At 40.3% G+C, this 20,010-nt stretch overlaps 2 protein-coding genes across 9 annotated transcripts; one reads left to right on the top strand and one right to left on the bottom strand.

Moving 5' to 3' along the window:
- Positions 1-3: 3 nt before the first annotated feature.
- Positions 4-4,098, bottom strand: nphs2 (NPHS2 stomatin family member, podocin). Its single transcript, XM_042415775.1, has 7 exons — positions 3,807-4,098; positions 3,310-3,413; positions 2,539-2,611; positions 2,081-2,163; positions 1,567-1,826; positions 722-800; positions 4-379 (listed from the first exon to the last, which is right to left on the bottom strand). The coding sequence occupies exons 1-7, from the start codon at positions 4,096-4,098 to the stop codon at positions 167-169; spliced, it is 1,104 nt and encodes a 367-aa protein (XP_042271709.1). The 3' UTR covers positions 4-166.
- On the top strand, positions 4,018-19,286 carry tdrd5 (tudor domain containing 5). 8 transcript variants are annotated; one of them, XM_042415774.1, is made up of 18 exons: positions 4,018-4,257; positions 7,024-7,267; positions 7,431-7,642; positions 8,043-8,349; positions 8,634-8,812; positions 9,320-9,403; positions 9,572-9,628; positions 9,904-10,066; positions 10,504-10,682; positions 10,920-11,134; positions 11,433-11,642; positions 12,083-12,149; positions 12,685-12,885; positions 13,267-13,404; positions 15,221-15,313; positions 15,845-16,012; positions 16,403-16,604; positions 18,611-19,286. In XM_042415774.1, the coding sequence occupies exons 1-18, from the start codon at positions 4,075-4,077 to the stop codon at positions 18,676-18,678; spliced, it is 2,970 nt and encodes a 989-aa protein (XP_042271708.1). In that variant the 5' UTR covers positions 4,018-4,074; the 3' UTR covers positions 18,679-19,286. The 8 variants fall into 8 exon arrangements, with proteins under 8 accessions (XP_042271708.1, XP_042271702.1, XP_042271701.1 ...); XM_042415768.1 differs by having other exon boundaries at positions 4,045-4,257; positions 15,248-15,313; XM_042415767.1 differs by having other exon boundaries at positions 4,045-4,257; positions 16,403-16,580.
- The last annotated feature ends 724 nt before the right edge of the window (positions 19,287-20,010 follow it).

The raw sequence follows: 20,010 nt of genomic DNA, 5'->3' as shown, positions 1-20,010 counted from the left end.
TAATTCATTCAAAACATTTATTATGAACTCATGTCTCAAATTGTTTACAAAAGTTTACAGTCTTTAATGAAACTCTGAAACTAATAAGAATTATTAGGTCAATCTCACTTTCCATGTCATTTAGAAATAATTAATATTCACCAACAGTTTATCTCAATAAAGTCTGTCACATCATGGGTGAGTCCGTCTCCCTCTCCCTTTCTGCCATCTGTCCCTCTCCTTCCAAAAGAGGGGGAGGAGGAGGTGGTGGGAGAGATGAAAAGTCAGGGTTCATGTTGAGGAGATCTGGGGGGAATGGAAGAACCAGGGCAGGATGGAGGAGACGGAGGGAAGACCTGAACCCCTCCCAAGCAGCTCTCTCTCCTTCAGCTGCTTTTACCTGGAGGAGAGAATAACTGCTGCTTGAAACTTTACAAACACTGCTGAGAATCCTGAAGTTATCTACTGGAAGAGGTTAACTTCTGTTGGCAAGGCTAAATAACCAGAGAAAGGTTATGCTTAGGGTTGGAAAAAATGTAGCAATGTGGTTTTAAATGGATATGGAAAACATGGTGTATTGAGCACTGCTGCTAGGCACTGGAACTGGCTGGCTCTGTTTTGATACTGCCACTAAAAGTTGCCAAAGTCAGAAAAGTTCAAACCGTAAACACACAGTAGAGGCTTTAATTGCTGGATTTAAATTTTAAACATAACATTATAAAAGTTTAATATGGTTACTTACCCTGACCTGCTGTTGTCTCTTGGCCTCAGCCTCAGCAGCCAGACTCTGCTGTAACTCCACAGGAAAACTGAGCTCATCTCTGACAGAAAATCAAACACAAGCACAGCCAAGCCTGGTCAGCAGGAAGATCACAGCATGCTACAAATCTCTACATGCACCTACTGAGAGGTCAGCTGGGATCAAGGTTCATTTTCTGAGGAATTTCCTTCTTTTATGGTTGCACCAACTCCTGCACTGGACAGTTGTTAACTTTAGCTCGTCTAGATGGCGGCAAGATAGAACTGTTAAAATATTTGATGTGTATTGACTGATATGGTACAGTGGTTATTCATTCTATTGCCACTTCATTAAAGATTTCACATTTGCTTGTCTGAGCAGAGACGAAAGAGTCCCTCTTTGCTCTTTACCTGGCAAAATCACTGTATGCAGAGGAAAAAATCCTTCATTTTCTGCAGCCGTTAAAATCATCGGCTAAAAGAAATGAGTGTTAGGTTTTTATCTCCGCCCTCAGAATCTAATTGCAAGAGATTCTACTGTTTTGCAGAAGTGTTCAACAAATGTACAGGATCCAGCATAAAGAAGCAGCAAGATCAGTTTCTACACTCACAATAATACAAGGTAGACCAGAATGCATTGCTGCCACAGGATGTAATATTTAACATTTGAATTGGGCTTACATGAATGCTCACTAAACTCTTGGCACATTTGTCCATGTGTATTGATATCTGTATTGAGTCACTTACTGAAATAGACAAGGTTAGTAAAAAAAAAAAGTTCCAACACTTGATGATAAAATAACTGTGTTAGAGGATCTGATTGGACTTTTCTTTTATCTTCAGTCTTACATGTCTGTTCTCTCCACCCTGATGCCCCAGCGGCAAGCCACAGAGTCAACAGCTGTCTGTATCTGCTGACCGATCTGCCCCCTGTGCAGCAGGATGTGGCTGAGAGTGTGTTGGGCGAGAATGTCTCTGACCAATGACTGGACCAGAGTCTGCAGCATTGTGGTCAGACTGGACAACGCTGTGCTGCACAGAGCCACGTTTTCTATCTGGTAATAACATACTACACTCAGCTCCGGCCTCACCAAGTCCTTTGTCACCACCTGGGTACAGATATATAAAAAAAAGATAATCAGCCAGCAGTGTAATGCAATTAAACCCTTGTCACTGTCTCATAAATTAGTTCAGTGGTGAAACTGTGTGTGTGGGGGGGGGGTGTCTTAATGGATGTTAATTATGAAAGATTTACCATTACAGTGTATATAAAAAGTAAATGTATCATGAATCATTTCATTTCGTTTCATTCATGGAAGTAATTGTTAATATTTCAGGTGTGTGTTTGCTTATTTTTCTGTACCGTGTGGGTAGGAACCTTCAGCATTTTCAGTCGGATGTCGACTTTGTGGCACACATCAAGGAGTGGGAGGTAGAAAAGAAGGCCTGCAGAGAGGTGGGGGGATAATTTGATCTGAGAACATGTTGCCTACAAATTATGGTTTTAAATCATTTTTACTACAGTATGACTTTTGTGTGATTGAAAATGTGAAGATCTCAGACTTAAAAAATGTATTACTTTCATTTGTAACATCATTTTAAGCAAAAACTAATTGTGGGGTGTCCAAATTTTTACATGGCTCCACGGCTTTATGATCACTAACCAACAGAAACCAACAGTAATTCAAACTCTGACACATATTTTCAGAAATGGCAAGGCAACTATTATGACACACCCTTAATGTAATCAAAATAATAAACTATAGTTTTTAAATCACTGCCAACAGATGAGCCTAAAAGATTACAGTAACTACAGCCAACCTGGTCCTCTGGGTCTTCCCCGCAGTAAGTGACCCAGTCTGAAGATCACTGCTCTCTCGTGCTCCCTCACTACCTGTCAGTCAAAATGACAGCCATCAGCAGTGTCCAACTGGATATGACATACACACACACAAGTGGATCTGCTTTTTTAACATACAGTGTTGTAAGATTGTATGAAATATAATGTCTTATGACACATGAGACAATTACACTTTTTTTTCCTCCACACTATGTACTGTGCACGTTGGATTAGAATCAAAAATAATGAAGTTGAAGTGCTGACTCACTGATTCTCTCTTTAATGTCCTATTTTCATGCTAAACATTTCCAATATCCACACTTCTTGTCTGAGTGGGAGAGACTCTTTAACACTCTTTTGACTGCCAAAAGACAATTAAAGTCTCCACTGAAACCTGAGTGATTAAAGTCTGTTAACAGATCTTTCCACCTATGAATCAGACTATTCAGACGCATTATTTTCATCACTTGGTCACATGAAAATGTTAGCTAATGGTTTGTTTTAGCAGCTGAAATGTTTCTGGGATTGATAAATGTAAAATTCCTTTCTAGTAATAAACCTGTCATGAGGTCAGACTGGATCAGCTGATCTCCGAACCTTCAGTTTTCCATCATAAACAGCATGTATCTTATGCATGTATTTCTCCCCCATCTAATCTATGACATATTTCCATTTAAGACCTCCGACTGATTTTTGTGAAGTAGATTAATGTACAAATTTGGTTTCTGTTTGGTCTTTAATGTAGTTCATACTTTGACACAGAACCAGATGGTGAGAGGGAGGAAGAGGAGAATCAGAGTCAAGACGAAGACCATCAGCAGCCACTCAAAAGCTCCCAGGTTCTTGCGCTTTAGACCTGCAGAAATCCACAGTATGTAAAATGTTGACCTCCAACCAACTTTACACAGAATGAGTGAGTCATTTAGCATTTTAGTCCCAATTATAAACAGCTCCCAAGCTTCCTTTTCCTTGTTTTTGAAGAAAAAGTACAACTTTTTCATCCGGTTCCTGAATGTTTATATATTTTTTATATTATTTGTTTATCTGTGACAATCTATAAATTGTTTTCCAGAATGTGTGCTTCAACAAATTCAACATAAAGAAAGTTTTGGGTCACAGACTTACATCTTTCTTGATTTTTAGAACTAATAACTTTGAATAAGTAAACTTCTCATTACAGAAATAAAGACACTGTTAAGCTCTCTCCCACACTATAAAGCACCAGGCCAATCTTCAAGCTTTGACTCACCGTCCTCCTCCTCCGCTGCTTCCAGGAGCCCCAGGTTCTCCTCATTTACCTGCTCTCTCACACTGTCTATGTCCACCACAGTGGATATTGCCTTCACTTCTGTCTCCTGCTCCACTGTCACCTCATTTGTCTGTGGCTTCTCCTTCTTTACCCTCTCCTTCCTCGCTGATGATGACTCAGGGAGCCGGCCTGCCTTAGAAGCCTTTGGATGTTGACTCTTCTCTCTGTCCTTCCTTGGCGCCATTCTGGATCTCGGACGGTGACTGGGATGGACATTGGTGGATTTCTCCATAGTGGCTGGAGGCTCTGCACTGAAGAGCATATGAGGAATGGTTGTTGGGATGTTGAAGCTCGTTGGCTTGGTGGATGGTTGTCAGTTTGGGAAGAAGCAAAATGGAAGGAGAATTGGCTTTTGTGTTTCACTGTGGCAATGACACAGACTACAAGGATGGTAGGTCAGGCTGACTGTTTGAATGTGGGAGTACAGGAGAGCAGTGGAATGCCACCTACTGTACCACCCCCTCTGTCTGTGAGCTTTTGTTGGTATGACATTAATTTCCTGTTTGTTTGGATTGTGTTCCTTCCTTCTTTGTTAAAACTAGTGTCATTCAGATTATCTCAGGGAGTCACAGTGTGTCTTACATGGAATGTGCAGACTCAGATATGACCTCTGCCTAATTTCCAAAGAGCTGACATAGTTTTTTTGTGTTTTTACAGGAAAAGACACATATTATCCTCCCTAAATGCAGCCTTAATTAAACTGAGAAGGAATCCTGTGGCCCACTTGTCTGCTGTGGGAGTCCCAAGTCTTTTTAAAACATTATGTATCTTTGGCATTTGACATGCAACCATGCTGGAGACAACCCCTGGGCGTTGCGGTTGTGTAGTTTGTGTCTCAACCGTAGGCTGCTGGGGTGTCCCGGAGCTGCTAACTATAAGTATTTGTGTGGATGTGTGTGTGTGTGTGTGTGTGTGTTTATTCACATTTATTCACATTCACACTGCTCACACTCCATCAGCGCGAGCGAGCAGTGGTGCTAATATTAGCCAGTTAAAACTTATCTGACTCTGTGTTGAGGTGGGTCATTTGTTGATGTTAGCGGACTCCATTAGCTAACGTTAGCTAGTGTTGCACCCTGCTGGTGCCGGGGAGAGGCAGGCTACTCAAGAACGCACATAAGCGTCATATCCTTTGGATTTTTATGGGAAAAACTGGCCCGAGTCCTTCACATAGAAATCAGTCCACAGGCTGTTACAGGCAACTGAGAAAGTCAGGGAAGGTCTCATTTTTCAAACCTGCACTGTGGAACTTTTAAACGAACGTCCGTTACATTCAAGCCCTTGCCAAACAAGTTCATACAATGCTGATTAAGCATATCACCACCAAATAAATCTCTCAATATTTCACAGTACAGAGTTTTTAATTTGGTTTCGGTTTTGACATTCGCGTGCTGACTGGATGAATATTGCGCATGTTCTATGGGCAAAGCATGTGCACTAGAAACTTGCGCCGACCAAGCCAGCTAACCTCCAGTTAGCTCTCTGCTAGCTTGAATGGGGATAAAATAATTTAATTGTGCAGCTCTAGACTTTCCAAATGTTATCAGTCCAAAGGGATCAAATTCTGATATGAGACATTTTGCAGGGGTTGTGTGACAATTTATCCACTGTTTTACAGCTGTGACAGTAGCAACGGAATAAGCTACAGTGGAGCCTATGACATAAGCACGTGTCTACAGTGTTTTTGTAATTACTGTCACTGCCAGAAGGGGGGGGGGGGAGACAAAACTCTCACACTGCAGCTTTAAGTTACATTACAATCTGTTCACTCATTGACAATAGAAAGCGATTAATACATCCAAATTGCTTCGCAATTCTTACATATAGCACATAATTGGACTTTTCTGTTTTCGTGCTGGGAAAGAGACAAAACAGGAAAACAACTCACAATTTGTATTTAACTGAAATTATATTTTATCTCAAAATCTCAAAATAAAAAATATAATAATATAGATATAGGCTAATGATTGTGATGATCTGTGCAAATCCTGGCTTTTATGAAAGGGAGGTTAGTATAAATTAAAAAGTCTTTATGTAAAGCCTGTTTTTCAAGGCTTTAAAATATTACATTGACAATTTTACTTTTTTGCAGTATGTCCAGCTCTATCACATCAGTGTTGCTGTACGTCGCCATGATACACAGGCGTAATGAGCCAAACGTTAGACGAGTTCTGTGCTAGTCACCATCATATATTCGAGCTGATTGCGTTGCCACGGTAACTTAACATTACTGCCACAGGTAGTGAAGTTAGTTTGCCGGTGTATTTTAATTTAGGTAACGCTAGCTATCTGGAAGCAACCTCCTTGTGTTTTCGATTATTTTTAAACTACATCTGAGCAGCGACATTGACGACAACGTGCGCGGTGTTTTCTTTTTCCGGTTGCGCTGCAACCCAACAACGTGTAACGTTCATCGCGGTCTGCTGACGTTAAGCTAGCTGGGAGGAAGCGGTAAAGATACTGGAGTTTCGTCCAAATTATGCCCAAGTTCGTATTTGAACCATTTGATAGCATGACAAGACTGCTCTGTCATTATTCTTTGTATACGTTACAGTAGAATACTCAAAATTGCTGCAGCTGCATCCTATTAAGTGTAGGATGTGGTCGGCAAGGTGGAGGGAGGCTATCGATAACTTTTACAATTGAATGGGCAGGCTAACTAATTACCCCTGTTGTTAACTGTTTATAGTGTAAGCATGTTACTTCAAGAAGGTGTATTAGGCCTATAACGTTTATGTCATAAATTGTGAAATTAGTTTAGCATACTCGAAGTGCAAAGACAACAAAATATGGCGGATGGTTCAAGTTGAAGCCTGCCCTCAATGTCTGACTTCATCACCATATTTTTCTCAAGATCTTAATTTAACCTCTTCCACCTCTAAACTTTAACGCTTTAACGCGAATTTGGTTCAGTTTAAGGACATATTTAATGTGTACGGTGAACCAAAGTTGACCATACAATTTTGTGTTGAGCTTGTTAATATTCACATACTTAATTACTGGCCAGTCATGCCCTTTAAAGGAATATGGGACTTGCAGGTAGCTTGTTTATTGCAGAGACTTGTTTACCTTCCTGAACCACAGTACCAGCTGATGGTTGTGTTCTGGCTCTCTTCAGGATGTTTTGATCCATTTGTCTCGTCCCTGTGTTCTACAGATATCAGCAGGCAAGATGAACCAGGAAGACGTTTTGGCAAAGCTGAAGAAGGATGTTCGCTCCTTACTCATTTCATCTAAGATGGGTTTGGACCCTGACCAGCTCAGGCGGGACTATGTTGGCATGTTGGGACACCCCATGCCCCTGAAACTCCTTGGCTTCAGAAACATCCTGGATATGGTGAAGGAGATGCCCGACGTGGTGTCAGTTCACCTCAGAGCAGATGGCAGCACAGTCTTAAAGGGTCTTTTTTTTCATGTGTTTTGTATTTTAGTAATGTTTCGGTTCAGCATTTGAAATAACACTAAAGCTAATGTTTGATGTACAAGTCTTGATATATATTGCCTTTCAAACACCTGAACAAGTTCTAATATTTCATGCTCTCACCTTCTTCTCTGCCATCGCAGCTGTTAGTGACGAGTCCACCCGAAACATAGAGGATCTGGTAGCCAAGCAGCGCATATCTAAGGCCGACAAGAAGACCAGGCGGGGAGGTGTCAACTACTTCTCGCCCCGCTTCTCTCACTTTTCACCCTCTCTGATCCTTCCCAGACGAGGCCGTGCTCCTCCAGCCCTCCCTGCCCAGCTGAGAGCACAGCTGCGCCTCTTGCTCTCCCAGGTATGACTTTAAGGTACTCTGTAGAGTTTTTTTGTTACATTAATTGTTATTCACCAAAAACATTGTCTATCCTCCAGAATTACTTGGTCTGTTTGAGTCAGTTGGAGACTTGGAGTTTTTCAGCTGTGTGATTAAAGTTAGCTGAGCCAAACCTCCTTTTCCCTTGAAATGGGACAAATATGAATTTTTTTCAGCTTCATGGTGTTAAGACTGTTTACATGAGTTTTACAGTGCCTTATTCAAACACACCATTCAAAATCAGAGAACCGGAGGCTTGACTAACTTTTCTTTTATGTTTTTTTTATATTTTTATTTTTCTAAAAAAAGTATATGTGTAAATGTAGCTGTGTTATTGTAAAATGTAATTTTGTTTGGAGTAATGATGCAACCATTGTCCCAGGGCCCTCTCAGGTTGTCTGACCTGGAGGCTTGCTTCCTTCGCTGCTTCGGCCACCCACTGCGTGTACACAACTATGGCTTCTTCTCCACTGGAGAGATGCTGGAAGCAGCAGCGGACCTGGTCCTTATCCAGCAGAGCAGACTTGGCTCAATTCTGACCCTGAGGGAGCACATGCTGCCCAGGCCCCTGCTCAGACTGTCCAACACACCACGGAGGACTGGACCAATAAAGCCTGTATCAACCAGAACTGACAAGTCAGCCTCCAAAGGACCAGACACCAGAGCTCAGACATCAACAAAACCCCAAGGTATGTTAATAGAGAGGCGGGTTTTATATAGACGGGAGATGCATCATTGTTTGGAGACATTGATGCATTTACATGTTTTGAATATCTTGGCTGGAATGTGGCATGTAGATGGGGTTATTAGGTCAGTATTGACAAACCAATACACTTTTCAAAATCTGTATATTAAATGATTTTAACGTGAGTTTTGCACAGAAAAGAGCTGAGCATGGGCTCCACATGTTTTGTAGCCTTGTTATTTTTAGTTATAGTCTGACCTTTTGAAACACCGTTGTGCTTTACTCAAGCTGAAGTCCCAGTGAAGCAGAATCCTCTGAGTGAACCCACTATAAAGACAACATTGGGCCCTCTCCAGAAAGAGCCAGCATTTATTGTCAGTAGTGAGCCAGAGATGGTTGAGAAGAAGCATGAAGCAGAACCAGAGCTCTGCCAGGAACGTCAGCTCTTTCAGAAACGTGTCCTGAAGGTTTGTTCACATGTAAAACAAGGAGACATAGTACCTGCACCTGAAATATGGACATGCTGATGAAAGGATAGGATATTTTTTTCAAGTCTGTCTTAAAACAACACTTGAGGAGGATGTATGACAATGACCAGTAACCCTTTCCTCGTACGTTTGGTATGTTTATATGTGTATATGGCATGCAAGTGTTCTTTTAAAAATAGACTTGAGATATGAACCAATCCTTCAATAGAAGACAAGAGAATGTGAAATGAGGAAAAGGAGAAATAAAGAAAAATGTATCCAAAATTCCATTATTTCAAGGTTGTTACTTAAACTGGATACACAGCATAGAGATAGAAGATAATTCTGTGTAGTGTCTTTGTTGCATCTGCAATTTTGTGTTGCAGCTACCAATCTGAAGACTTTTTTTGTTGTTGTTTTTTTGGTCACATGAAGCTTGTTAAGCATTGGACAGTTATTTATTATACGTGCAATGTCTTTGTTTTATCTACTTCAATTCTACATCAGCTGGAGGAGGAGCTTCGCCAGCAAATCCTTGAGAATGGAGTTGCTGGCACCATTAGTCAGGAGCTGAAAGACAAGTTACGAAAGGTCAGATTTCCTAATAGTTAGTCCAAGTGTGACTAGTAAGCACAAGCCTCAAATATGCTTTGCTTTCATAGCAATATTTACTTTGATAGAGAAGGTAACCAAGACATGTGACTAGAAGTGAATAGTTGAATAAATGGAGTCTTGTAATGAAACCCTTTATATTTTCAGGTTGTAGGTCAAACCAGTGGTGGATTATCGGTGCACGATCTGCCTGCAGAGTACAAGGTAAGAAATGATAGTGAAGCAGTGCATGTGAGGGATGGATTCAGTGTTTCCAGACTCTAGTAAGTAAAGAAAGAAAGTAAACCACTCACTCACTCTTACACATTCATACACACACAGACAATCAGTCTGTCCGCCCCTATTGGTCATTGGAACCAGATCAGATCCAGGATCAGTTTAAAAGCTGTTGATGTGTCACGGAGCAGAGTGTTGTTAATAATGAAAGATGGGTGGTGGTCTTGTCGGCAATTGTACCTGTGTTATTTTTTGCATCGCAGAGGCTTTTTGGCGAGGAGCTGCCGCTACTACAGAGCGGTTTTGTCAGTGTCACTGAAATGGTCGGTGCCATGAATGACATCTTTCACCTGAAACCTGCAGGGGATAACGATGGCCACCACTGGATAGTCATGGACCTACAGGACAGTGACAGATCGCAAACAGGTGTTTATGTGCATGTATTTAAATACCACCAGTCAATATCACATTAATTGCTGATGTCAGGTATTTTATACTGTATTTCTGTGGAAATTAGAGATGCACTTTTCAATTATACAATCAGACTCTTGACGTTTCATGTGGATAACCAAGCGCTTGGAATAAATCTGGAAAAATGATGGAGGTAGACAAGTAATTTGGGGATTACCCTTACTGCCGGTTAATTTTTCCCCTTTGTATACAGTAGTTACTTTGCCACCACCAGTACCTCACTAGAACACCAGTTTGTATTTCTTTCTTGGTTTCACCCTGCATGTTACTAGTCTTGCTTTCTGTTCTTCAAAAAATTGTAAAAAATAATGGTGTCTGAGATATAAAACATTCTTAATGTATACTGTAGGTGAACAGTTACTTTTGACTTTCTTGCTTTCTTTATTTCATAGATTCAGGGGAGTCTGTGAGTTTTGGTGATCGTGTGAAGATGCCAATTATGAGCTACTACTTTAGCTGCGGAGAGTCTTCTTGGGAAGACAAACTGGAAGGAGACGATGATGATAATGTCTCAGCAGTTGACCAGAATGAGGAGCTAGAGACCAGTAGCAATTCCAAGTCCCAAGAAATGGTTAGGCAATATCTTTTTTGTAATGTTATTTCATCATACTAGGCACTTCGAACAACCTCAACTGTTAAAATATTGTATAGTGTGTAGGAACCTTATTGGAGATTCTGTCAGGTAATCAGAGCATCAGAGCATCACAGCATCGAAGTAAAAGGCAAAAACCAGACATCTGTAGTAGGAATAAAATTGAAAATGTCCTGCTCACCACTCTCACTTTTCTCTTCCTGTGTCTGTCTGTAGATGTCTGAGATGTATCCTGCCATTCAGGTACATTGCAGCTCTGCTGTGCCTCTGGACGCCCTGCAGAGTCAGCGTCTTAAACCGCCGACCCGGCGTTGTGCTCGGGAGTTGGTAGAGGTCCTGGTGGGACAGGTGGAGTCCCCAGGACATTTCTACATCCGCTTCAGTGAGAGTGAGGAGGCACGAGCTATGGAGGACATGATGATTGAGATGAGGTGATGAGATGTGTTTGTTTTTTTTTTTTTCCAAACGTGTGGTTCAACATTACATGAATCAAAATACACTTAATGATTAAGCTAGACATATTTGTGGCTAACTTGACTTCCAGATTTTTTCTAAGTAGCTAAAAAGAAACTATAAAATCCCTAAAATTAGCTTTTCAAGTTACTCATGCAAGTGTGACCACCAGATAACCGAATGTATCAGCTGGACACCATTTTAAGTGAGTCTTAAGTGGAACAAAAGGTTAAAGAGCTTTTGAGGAGGTCTGATCCTCTCCTCTGTTTCCTCTAGACGATGTTACACCTGTCCTGAAGTGTCAGAGCGCTACCGCCTCCCTGAGCAATTTGTCAGACGGGGTCAGGTCTGCTGCGTGTCACCCAAGGGAATGTGGTTCTACCGGGTGGTGATCCACCAGGTCATCAGCTCCACTCAGGTCGAGGTGTACTATGTCGATTTCGGCGATATCACCGTGGTGCACAGCGCCAACCTCAAGTTCCTCAAGTAGGGGCATCTAAAACATTTAAAGGTTCTATATGTAGAATTGTGAAGCAATTTACCATTGTACCACCAATTACCATTTAATGTATTAATCGTTTTTTTTTATTGCCAATGAGTGAATGAGAGACTTTTTCGGTTGTCTGTAACAGCCAAAAATCCAACAGAAGTGACCTTTTTTGCACGCTCCCGAGTGCCTTGCCTCTCTCCCGTTAACATCAACAAACGACCGGCATAACAACAACGACAAACAACAAAACACCCCCGCAATGACAGGTCGCCCATTCCAAACAAGCTCAAACGTGATAGCAGAAGATAGCTGTTGCATTGCTCCCCAACCACAGCTCACATATAGAACCTTTAAGCATTTAAACAGTATGAATGCTGCAACTCAGCTGGTCAGTGTGTTTTGCTGTACTCTCTACAATTCATCTCTCTGCTCTCAGGTCATGTTATTCGATTCTCCCAGCACAAGCTGTCCCGTCATCACTCGCTGGAATTAAACCTACCACTGTGAGTCTGATAGCGTCAGTACTAATATTGTCACAGTTACCTGTCAAATGTGAGCTTTCCTGCAAAGTTCTGCATCCTACTTGTTAATACCACAGTGTCAGCTGTGTCCAGCTTCCATCCTGTATGTATACAGTAGACAATGTTGAACTAACCCTTGTTACCAGATATATTATGTCTCTTAACAAACCTTTTATGAAGCCATTAGTTTCCCAAGGCTTTGAAGAGAACAAGCTTAATAGTTCAGAAATATTACTCTTCTGGATAGAGCTAGAGTAGGTAGAACAGTAGTTATTACAAACAAGCTTGGAGTTCAAATGTAGGCATGACAAAGTATTCATTCAATTCGTTCAAGTGGTATATCATTGAAAGTCATACATGAAAGTGTTTTTTGCTTTGATCTTATTACTTGCAGTCACATTTTTGCTCTTGCAAATGTGAATAAATACAAACTGTCCAACTGCAGATGTTACACAGTTCAATGCTTTTACCTTTCAGTTTTATGAATAAGAGCATTGATGTGATTTCTGTCCTGCAGGGCAGCTGGACTGCTGAGGCCTCAGCTTCTTTCCAGAAGTTGTGCTCTGACCGCACCCTGGTGGGTGCTCTGGATTGTTACACTGGAGACACACTACATGTCTACCTGTGTGATACACACACCGATAACGACATCTACATCCACACTGTCCTGCTGAGCCAGGGCCACGGGACAGCCTGCAGCCCCTTGGCCAGTGCAGCGGTGAGCCACTCACACAAACATAAGTGTATTTGCACTATGGCCACGATCAATGCCGATTTTTGATTGGCTGGCAGGTGTGTTTTAAAACATATGGAATATATAACAACACACCTTAAACATCTATTTGGTCAACAGTTTACCCACAATACCATAGAGCAGTAATAATGATAGTTAGCCATATCATGAATACTTTTCTTTTAGGCTCATAAGTCATGAGTTAATCCACTGGTGAACTATGAGTCAGACTGACAAATGTTTAAAAATGGATGGCAGCCCTTTTAGCCTTTTGTATGTGGCCGTGGTATAAATATAATGTCGAAATACAATTGATACTGCACTTGATCTATACACCTTTCTCTACGTAACACTTTTCTTGCTCAGCTGTGTGTTAAGGTCAACCCAGTGAGTCTCTACCTGGGGGAGGGGATGGTTGACCTGCCAGAGGTAGAAGGAGAGACCACTTCCTGTCCCAAGCCAGCAGTAGACAAACATGAACAGTCCATGTCAGCCACACTGAAGGTACTGTAGTCTTAACACACACAGTAACACCCCCCCCCACGTACACCAAGCTAGATGCTGCTGTTCTATGTAAATATCTTTAGGTTGCTGTATAGCCAAAATATGTCCAGTATGGGGTTACTTGTTGTTTGTGGTGGATTTGCAGTTTTATCCCTCAATTGCTTCTTATCTGTGAGTACACTCTCTTTGTCTGTACTCACCCTCCCTCTCTCACGCCCTCTTTCTCACCCAATCTTTTAATGTTGCTGTAACCAAGCCTTTATTCTCTGATGTCTGTAGCTCTTATCTTACTAGCCATACTGCCACTGCTTCAGGCCCACTGCAGCACCAAGCACCCTCAACACACACACACACACAACACACACACATTCATTGTCAACACTCAGATGAAATGCACATTCTTTTGCAGAAGGGGGGGTTGCAGTCCAACTCTGCTTAATGTATAGTCACACTGCTGGAAGGTCACAGCTTGTTGTTGGCCAATAAATAAGATGACAGCCAATCAGTGGGCTGTTTAATGGATATTGGATTACAAGATTGTCTCTTTCTTATGTTAATGAGTGGACGGTTGTTACACTGAACATAAAGGAAAGGGAATTTTACAGTGTTACTGCCTATGACTGCATTAAAAACACTCTAGAGGTTTTGTTTATTGTTTAATAAAAAGTTAAAGTAAAATTATGAAATAAAAAAACTTTTACAAGCACAGATACAACTAGACTGAATAACAGTGGCAGAAGAATAAAAGGATAAAGGAAACAAACTGAATAATAAGTAAACCCCTATGAATAAAGCAACCTCCTCTTTTCGCAACAGTTTTGGAAATATGCTTGTTGCTGAATCATGTTTGAGAGTGTTTAGCCGGCTTAGCTGGAAGACTGGAGTCAGGCAGTCTAGTTTAGTCACTGGTGCTTTCCCAGCTGTCTTATTTACAAGTTGTGGAGATATGGTTCATAGATTGTGAAGTTAAAATGTGTCACTACTTTGACAGTTAGGTACCGGAAAGGTTTCACAGACTAGGTGGAATGGCAAAGTGTGTCTCTAAAATAATCTTCTGATGAGAGGAATTGATCCTATCAACACGGAGCAGATGAGGATCCCAGCTAGTAAATATCCAACTTGACATTAACCAGATCCATGCTGTATATGAAATGTGTGAACAAACTTCAACACTGTCTTTATCAGCCAACTTGTGCTCCTCACATATCTCCTACTCCCCAGACTGGGGAAAACATTCTGAATGTTATCTGTCTTTTAACTCAACATTGCAACATGCTGCTCAGAATAACTACTGTGATGAGAACACGTGATGGGTAAGGTGATCCCTTAATACTGAGACCTGCAAAGTATGACAGATCCTGATGTTATTCCTCCTTTTGTAAACAGTTAATCTATTAAATTAAGCTCTTAAACGTTGCTTTATTGACTATTTGACATCTGCAGTGTTATTAGCACATCTGCTCATTTCCCCTAAAGATTCAAATTTTATTTCATAAGTATTATTTTCCTCTGATGGAAGGTGAGGCAGTCTTTAATTCAGGAGAGGTGGCCTATCTCCACTATAAACTACTCAGGAAACCCTGTAGTATGTCCCACACAGTTAACATGGACATAAATCTATAACATAGATTTAGACTTTTTAAGTTCATAAATGCAATTCTTCCAGCTATAATCACTCAGTTTGTCATATTAATAACAAAAATAATTTACAGTTAGGTTTCTATATGTAACTTTATGAACAGATCAATCAATCTGCATCACATACAACTTAAGATCACCGTACAGTTGCAGTTGTTAATGAACTATGTATCTGAAGGAAACAGGAAGTTTCTTGATGTGTCAGGTTGAAGAGGAAGAGGTGCCGGCTCTGGAGTTCATTGAGGACAAAGAGGTCAGCTCCCACATCCAGGTATGACCACACACACACCACCACTGCCTTCATTGCATTTATTCAATAACTTAAATTTAACATACTGCAGAAGCTTTCTGCTTCTGGATGGTACTGCAACATGTTGTTTGCTTTGTTTATTAAACATCTGTAAACAGCAACAGGTGAAAGCAGAAATCTTGCAGTTATCTGGGTTTTGTTTAGTTGAATATGATTGTACTGCAATTAACATAATCAGTCATTGTAGTTATTGGAACATTGCTTAAACAGGGTTAAAACTGATGTATTAATGTTAATTAAACCCTTCTGGGGAATCTAACTCAGATTGTGTGTTTGGATTGCTGATTCCGCTTCAGTGCTTTTCACTAGGATAACATCATTTACTGTAAATAAAAGATTTAAGGGGAAAATAAATGTTTATCCACAATATCAGTCAGAAGAAACTTTTGACTGGTACTGTATATGTGGACAAAAATGTTATGTTTTACAAAAACAAGAGAATAGTGTGATCAAGCGCTACAAAAGTCTTGTTTGTTGCTGTGTCTTGTTCAGGGTAAGGACGCCAACCCCTTCAGTGCTCTGCTACATGACCAAACCCTCAGTTGTAGTGAATTGGACTGGGCCTTGAACCACCCTACCAGTCCCACCTCCAGCCCTCTTGCCCCTCCAGATCTGATCCAGACCAAGCAAATCCCCGCTCACTGTAAAGCTGATCTTGAAGTGAGGAAACTTGAGTTGTGTTTGGTTTTATGGAAGCAAAGTTACTTTGGATTTAACATGTTTGTAAAGCTCTGCAAAACAGAACAATAAGTGATGTTTTTTAGTTTTATTGTCTTATTTAACACCATGTACAGTGTTAAACATAAATATAACCATTTGATGTACTGTACCAGTACACCAGAGCTAGCTTATAGCTAATGTTCTGCAGTCCCCTAGGCGGGTCACAATTAAAACACAACAGCACAATAACAAACAGTACAAAGCAAAAAACACACAGGACACATAATACTAAATACAAAGCTACACACAACAACACATCACATACGCCCACAGTGTCAATTAGAAATGACTAATGTCATCGTCACTAAAGATGCTTTACTCTGTTTTCAGACATTGAGCTTGACCCCTCCACCAACTTCATGCAGCACTGATTCCTGCAGTCCAACACCCAAAGAGGCGCAGCACAGGCCCATGGTCACTTCCACTTCCTTGGTCAAGCCACCTCCAATCCTGAGGACCCTGAGCCTTCACACCCCTGACCTGGGGCAAATCCAGGACTGTTCTCATGGTACGTTCACACACACACATGCACGCAAGTCATGACCTAACGTGAAGAAAATTGTTAATGCATAAGGATCCAAAGTCAGTAACTGCAACAGATTCATGTAAATAAGTACTTTGCCTTTTTATTGTGGAGTGATAAGTGAGTTTTTGTGAAGCTATTTCAGCAAATGTAATTTCTTCTTTGTAAATTTCATAGAAGAATTTAACTGTGATTAAATATTTGAGGCCACATTTGTTAATGCCTGGCGAAATTGTGCGGCACACAGGACGGAACGTCAGAGTTATTAAGACACTAAAGTCTGAACTTTAGAGGACACTATACTATTAACAATCATGTGCTGCCTGGTGCTTGCAGATCACAGTCGATTCAGAAATACACGTTGAATGGTAACTATTGTTTTTCAATATTTCTTCTTCAGTATGAAAGTGCATAATAAATGTGGAACTACAAATTTGCATGTTTTCTATTTAGTTGACCAATCAGTTAAAAGGAGTAATTCTGAGGGGTTATGTTTAGCTAAATGTTCTTACATCCTGTTGCAGTCAACTACTGCACTTAAAATCAAATGTTTATATTTCTGCCATCACACTGAGCTTTCATCATTTGTAAGAGTATTTATCATGTTCTCCTAACTGGGGAATTTAACAGTGTGGTAAAAAGGCTATATACACACAAAGACTTGTTTTCTCTCTTACACACACACACACACACACACTCATTTTCTAATACAATTATACAATGCCCTTCATTAACCTGCACATAAATACACTCGCTGTGCCTCTCCCTCTCTAAACCACACACACACATATACACACACATATACACACAAGCCTTCAATGAAATTAGAGTGTATCCATGGATGCAGAGAGGACGTATTGATTTCCATCCTGCTGTCTGCAGTGGTGGATGTACCTGCACTGAGAACCTGACACAGATTCAATTAGACCTGTTACCAGAGCTATTTGACCCAACAAGCTGCTTTCATTGCATTTGTCCTGATATCGATACACTGCTGCTGCACAATACTTTCACTTGCACAGTGTTAATGAAAAAAAGTAAAACCCTTTGCACAGAGTGGGTCAAGGCCGATTTATCTACAAATAGGGAACTATAGTATCACAAAATGCTTTGCACAGCTACATGAATGACAGATAAAAACAAACAAGATAAAGACAAGAATGTTTACATGACAGATTTTTGAGTTTATGTGTATCTGAACATGTGTGAGTGCAAAAACAGTAGAATCTGACAATCTGCTGACAATATTCAGTGTAGTTAAAGGCATATCTTCCCCCTCATACTCTTTGTATTTTGACTACCTGCTTGCCCTGAGACTTGTGCTTCTTTCAGAAACCTGATCTTGCAGAAACTTGACTTTAATATATTTAAAAAAAAATCTACACTATAACTCACAAACGTAAAGGAGGCACTTGTCCCATGTTGCGTTTATCTTTGATCGTCTATAGCTGAGTTGGACCGCTCAGCAGATTTGTGTTACATAATAGTGGTCAGTACTCAGCTTGTTGAACAGCTCCTCAGAGGAAACACTGTGTGGAGTCTTTGCAGAGTATGAAACAGAACTGAAAATTACAGTTCTTTGTTTCTGGGGGTTTTTTTATCATTATGAATGTTTGAAGAGTAACTTAACACCCGCTTGGAGTCTTGTTTTTGCTTACCTCCAGTGGTTGAGGTTCTCACTTTGTTGCTGTAATGTAGAAACGTCCTCAGTGTGTTCAGCACCATGACATCACTGTCAGGTGTGGATGCAGGTTCAACAGAGCTCTGAGCAAAACAACAGGTACGTCATGAAACTCACTCTTAGCCTGGGACTTAAAATGGCCCATTAGGTGTTGGGCAGGTAATGCTACGGCGGGCTCTCCATGTGGAAGCTTTTTTTAGACTAACACTGATAATGTAGAGGTAAAGTATTTATTTCTATGAATCTGTAACTATTTATGTGGTTGTAATATTTAGAGGAATAGTATGTTTATGTTAATATTGATATTAATAAAATGTTCGATTCTGGTCTCCAGGTGTACCGGTTTCTCCGCTCCACCTGCGAAACTCGGGCATCTTGTTTCCTCTGTTTGGGGCCAGGTAGTTCATGACCCCTACATCCACACTAAATCAACCCCCAACCGCCTGAATGAATCAAAACACAAAGGAGGGAATATCTATTCTTTAACAACTACATTACTGATGACATATCTGGACAGTCTGTGAGAATCCAGTTTTTGAGAAATCATTTTTGTCAACAAGGACTTGAGTTATGTACTGACTTAAAGGGGCTAAAAACATTTTTATAAGGAGTTGATTTTCATGTCATTTTAATATAATGTAGATTATTTACATAGTATGTTAGGCTGTGTTTGATATTGGTGTCATTATAGCACTTTCCCCAAAGTTTGGTCTTGGACGACTCAGAAATATAAGAAATGGATGGCTGTTCTTTTTTAAATGTGAGTAACTTTGTGAATGCTTTTTGTTTTAAGGAACTTTTTTTCTTTGGATGTAGCATCTTATCATTTTCTCAGAAGCCATCAAGATGTCTATGATGTGTTAAATAGTTTCATTTCCTTATACATGTTAATATTGCTGTTCTGGACAGGGTTAAAACATTTCAAAAACTGTTATAACGTGCAAGTCATGACAAATGTAATTTCATTTCAAAAAATAAATATTATTTGATAAAATGTTTTGGTATTTCAACTTGTCTCATGTGATTCTTATTAGTGGACTCTGATGCTGGATGTTGCTTTTCACTGTTGCTTCTTGGCTTCAGTGGAATGTCTCATAAATATGTAGACCAATTTTAAAACACAATGGAATAAATTAAGCAAATCCTTTTCTTTTTGCTTTATTCTCTACCATGGATATGAACATTATAACACTCTTTTTCGTTGTGTGAAGGAAAATAATTACAGCCAAAATATTGAACAAAAATATGAATATGACTACATAATTAATATAATTGTTAGGAGTAGCAGAGCAGATGGACCCAAATGCAGGAGACTGCAGACAGAAGGAAGTTGAAGAATACATCTTTATTACAGACAGTGCAGGCAGAGCAAAACTGAACAACACAGAACAAAGCAGAGCAGAGGATCCAACAACACTGAACTGAAATACAAACTAAACAGACAAGGGGATGAGGTGCAGGTGGAAGAGGAGAACAGGAAAGGAGCTGATTGGCTGCAGAAGTCAAAGGGAGCAGGGCAGGTGTGCAGGGAAAAGCAGGCTGGGGAGACAGGAGGAAAAACAAAGGGCAAACAGAAAATCAAAAACCCAGAAACATAATCCTCGTACATATCCAGCAAGTTCATCTAAGAATATACATGAATAAACTTAAATACACAAGTACACTATAACCTGCAACCCCTCTTATTTACAATTTCATGATGATGCAGTTCTTCAAACACAGCACACAAAGGCT

Source organism: Thunnus maccoyii, chromosome 7 (assembly GCF_910596095.1).
Source record: "Thunnus maccoyii chromosome 7, fThuMac1.1, whole genome shotgun sequence".
NCBI classification, from domain to species: Eukaryota; Metazoa; Chordata; class Actinopteri; order Scombriformes; family Scombridae; genus Thunnus; species Thunnus maccoyii.
The sequence above is the reverse complement of the archived record's forward strand: the minus strand, read 5'-3'. Positions and strand labels throughout refer to the sequence as shown.

Coding starts and splice junctions, on each gene's coding strand:
- nphs2 (XM_042415775.1), bottom strand. CDS start 4,098: ATGGAGAAATCCACCAATGTCCATCCCAGTCACCGTCCGAGATCCAGA. Junction 3,414..3,806: donor AGCAGCGGAGGAGGAGGACG/GTGAGTCAAAGC, acceptor GGATTTCTGCAG/GTCTAAAGCGCAAGAACCTG. Junction 380..721: donor AGAGACAACAGCAGGTCAGG/GTAAGTAACCAT, acceptor TCTCTCCTCCAG/GTAAAAGCAGCTGAAGGAGA.
- tdrd5 (XM_042415774.1), top strand. CDS start 4,075: ATGGACATTGGTGGATTTCTCCATAGTGGCTGGAGGCTCTGCACTGAA. Junction 8,350..8,633: donor GACATCAACAAAACCCCAAG/GTATGTTAATAG, acceptor GCTTTACTCAAG/CTGAAGTCCCAGTGAAGCAG. Junction 10,683..10,919: donor ATTCCAAGTCCCAAGAAATG/GTTAGGCAATAT, acceptor GTCTGTCTGTAG/ATGTCTGAGATGTATCCTGC.